At 49.5% G+C, this 3,404-nt stretch overlaps 1 protein-coding gene across 1 annotated transcript in view; it reads left to right on the top strand.

Moving 5' to 3' along the window:
* Pmar_PMAR010254 (voltage-gated cation channel, putative) overlaps positions 1–3,404 on the top strand; it is a gene marked incomplete at both ends in the record, with an annotated part of 10,400 nt that overhangs the window by 5,426 nt on the left and 1,570 nt on the right. Inside the window, 19 exons of the mRNA XM_002788667.1 lie at positions 58–222; positions 267–380; positions 422–546; positions 587–673; positions 720–867; positions 906–981; positions 1,031–1,142; positions 1,317–1,390; positions 1,440–1,546; positions 1,589–1,759; positions 1,801–1,908; positions 1,964–2,086; positions 2,138–2,262; positions 2,319–2,439; positions 2,481–2,597; positions 2,639–2,749; positions 2,801–2,962; positions 3,008–3,100; positions 3,135–3,299. Of these exons, the coding sequence (XP_002788713.1) occupies positions 58–222; positions 267–380; positions 422–546; positions 587–673; positions 720–867; positions 906–981; positions 1,031–1,142; positions 1,317–1,390; positions 1,440–1,546; positions 1,589–1,759; positions 1,801–1,908; positions 1,964–2,086; positions 2,138–2,262; positions 2,319–2,439; positions 2,481–2,597; positions 2,639–2,749; positions 2,801–2,962; positions 3,008–3,100; positions 3,135–3,299 (2,304 nt within the window). The remainder of the gene's footprint in view (positions 1–57; positions 223–266; positions 381–421; positions 547–586; positions 674–719; positions 868–905; positions 982–1,030; positions 1,143–1,316; positions 1,391–1,439; positions 1,547–1,588; positions 1,760–1,800; positions 1,909–1,963; positions 2,087–2,137; positions 2,263–2,318; positions 2,440–2,480; positions 2,598–2,638; positions 2,750–2,800; positions 2,963–3,007; positions 3,101–3,134; positions 3,300–3,404) is intronic.

Here is a 3,404-nt window from a genome sequence, read left to right as displayed (position 1 = left end):
TGCCGATGCTACCCGATGTCTCTGTGCTCAAGACATTGAGAATGCTACGTGCCTGAGGCCCTGAGGGTCATATCTCGGAATCCGAACCTGCGTTTGGTGGTTAACACGCTGTTCCGAATCTTACCGGAGCTCTGCAACCTCCTCATCGTGGGAGGACTCTTCTTCTTGATCTTTGGTCTGTTTGGTCTGTCCTACTTCAAGGGAAAGTTCTACACATGTCAAGTGAGCCTCCAAGTGTCGATGCACCGTTCAGGAATCTCCCTCAGGTTGGCGACCCTAGTACGAGAGGAGTCGTCGAGTGGCAGTATGAAGACCGGCGAAGCGTTATCGTGACCCCTATGTGTCTTGACCAGACGCTCGGCCATCTCACTCTCGCCACTGTGAGGATGGCCATCGTTCCAGATGGTCATCTCTATTTCAGGGTTTCTCTGAGGGCTTAACAGGAAGTGCAGCACTGCAATGCGCTGATAGCGTGCCTTGGTCGAGACAAACTCCGGACACGCCAGTGTGTGTAGCCTCTTGTGCTACTGCCACCCCAAGCGATAAGTATGACCTTCTGTGGCGTTGTCGGGTATTCACTCATCAGGTCGGCCGCGTGCCCTTCCCCTCTGACCCTTGATACGTACCCTAGTGTGTGTAGCCTCAATCCTGGAGCCTCTAGTCGCCGGTTGGGGTAACTTGGGCGTTGGTCGTCTGTTGTGGAATCTCCTTAATGTCAGTCATTCTGGTGAACATCGTCAGTTGCAGAGTGCTGCTGCCAGCATCGGTGGCTCCGAGTGGCTTGCATCAATGGAAAAAAGCATCATGCCTTGCGACAAGTGCAGTGTGCACTACTGTACAGGAGAACTCCAACCCAGCGAGAAAAAAGTACGTTCCTTCGTTGGCAACGTTTTATTTCCCAGCAGACGGCCTCCTGCCGAGACGAGTGCGAGCACCATCCCTACTACTGTGCTGATGTCTGCGCTGATAACGTGTTTGAGGGTAAGTTTCCTAGCTCTACTACGAGAATGTTGTACAACTGGTTGTTCAGGTGGAGAGTGTGAGGCGTGTCTCGAGGCTTGCACTTCAGCTTGTGAATGCCCGCAGTTTTGCAAGGCAGTTATCAAGGATGCTGCTAACTGTGTGGAACAGGGTGGACAATGGTAAGCCATACACAGACTAGCTTGAAGACGCTTCTCTTGTGACGTCGGGGTTGCTCGATAATGATTGTGAGGGACGCGGAAGATCGTATATTGCCTTACCATAGCAGGTTATCATTGGAACTATAGTAGATTTATTTAACGCCTGGAATGGGGTTTAACGGCTAACCGATTCAGGTTGAATCTGCACCAACATTTTGATAACATCGCAGTGTCTATGATGACTCTTTTCGAGATCTCAACCACAGAAGGTAGGGGAGCTTTCCTGTCTATGGGAACTACCTATTCCCTATGTTGTAGGTTGGGTAGACGTTATGTATGCTGGCACTGATGCAACGGAAGTTTATGGTCAGCCTCGTCGGGATCATGCGGAACTGTGGGGTCTGTTTTTCGTATTGTTCATGCTGGTAAGCAGCTTACCTTCTTTGCATGCAGAGCCGTTGTCTTAGATCGGTTCGCTCTTCATCCTGAATCTTTGCGTCGGTGTTATTGTCGATAACTTTAATAAGATCAAAGCCCAGGGGAGGTCCCTCTTCCTGACGCAAACCCAGCAGAAGTGGATAGAGCTTCAGAAACAGCTGTACACGAAAAAGATATACCTGGAGTTCGCCCACGTCAAAGTGAGTATCTCTTTGGTATCAGTTGGCACCTTCCTGTTCAGGATTTGCCCGTGAAAAGGAGGAAGATGTATTTCTTCTGCACGAGCTCCAAGTTTGAGACGTTCATAATGACATGCATCTTGCTGAACACAGCGGTGACTGGTATGAAGGTAAGGTTGATGATGATAGTGTTTCCTCCTGGTGGTGTAGATAACAGTGTTGTAGATGTTCCCACCACCTTCGGATGCCTATAACACGACATTGGCAACGCTAAACTACATTTTCGCCTTCATATTCACAGCGGAAGCTGCATTGAAGCTGTATGCCACACGGTGGTGGTACTTCTATGTAAGGAATGGGACTCTTGTAAGGGATGATTGTGAGAACGGTGCGTTTTAGGATTCCTGGAACTGCTTCGACTTTGTATGTGTTGTTGCTACAGCAATTGGTATACTTGTAGACTTGCTCTCTACTGTGACCATCGGTACGCTGATGAGCGCCATCAGGATATTCCGTATTGCGAGGTTGGTCCACGACTTGAACATGCCGCCTTCTTTCCTTGTCACTACTACTGCGGCAGGCTCTTTCGTCTCGTTCGGTTCGCCAAGGGTCTCAATCAGCTATTCATAGCCTTCGTTCTGTCCATACCGAAGCTCTTCAACGTTGCCATACTATTGCTACTGCTTCTGTTCCTCTTCACAGTAAGCATCTAATGCAGGGGTAGTCGATCTGCTCGACTCAGGTGCTCGGTGTCCGCCTCTTTGGTGCTACACAGCTTTCTGGTAGTCATGATGACCATGCGAACTTCCGCAACTTCTACCGGGGGTTTATGACACTTGTTCGTTGCATGACTGGAGAAGTGAGTCGCCACAATAACATTTCCTATGGATTGGGCCCTAGGGTTGGAATGAGATAATGCACAGTCTGGCTAAGGATTCGGAGTTCTTCGGCCTCGTCTTGCATCGACCCTGTGTGAACGACTTCCACATCACAGCAGACAATTACGCACAGGTTCGCAGCTGCTATCACACTATGTACTGGAGAGCTGTGTGGTGATCTCAGTTACAGGAGAAGTGCCTTATCGACCATCCTGTGCAGTGTGGGTCGCCATTCTCGTTTCTGTTCTTCATCTCATACACGTGCATCATCACCTTTGTCGTGCTCAATTTGGTCATAGCAGTCATCTTAGAAGGCTTTGAGGACTCCACCAAATCGGATGAAAAGGTAGCGAGTTCAATTCCTAGCGTCGACATTTTTAAGGATTATCAGAATGTCGTGAACAAGTGTATCGATGTGTGGAAGCAATTCGATCCTCACTACGACATGGAGCTGCCGATTGACTCAGCGGTCCGGCCCACAGAGGTATACTCCGGTTTAATGTGGTTTCAATGCTCAGATAGTTTTTATGGAGACTGTGAATTCTGAGCTGATGCGCGACAACCCTGTACTGCGGAAGAAAATGATGAGGTTTCGTCTCGAACGTGGAGGAGGCACTCTGTACCGGTCGATCCCACTGAAGCAAGCGGCGTTCATTCGGATGCAGATAGACTCCAAGGGGAAGGTGATGCAGCTGTGGTGACAGTCGATGGTGATGGGAAAGTGGTCGGTCAGGTCCACTTCCTCAATGCGGTATCCTCAGCTCTCCGTATGATAACGGTGCGAGATG

This window comes from Perkinsus marinus (genome assembly GCF_000006405.1).
Source record: "Perkinsus marinus ATCC 50983 genomic scaffold scf_1104296927884, whole genome shotgun sequence".
Lineage (NCBI taxonomy): Eukaryota > Perkinsozoa > Perkinsida > Perkinsidae > Perkinsus > Perkinsus marinus.
Note: the sequence above shows the minus strand (reverse complement) of the source record. Positions and strands in the feature narration are given on the sequence as shown.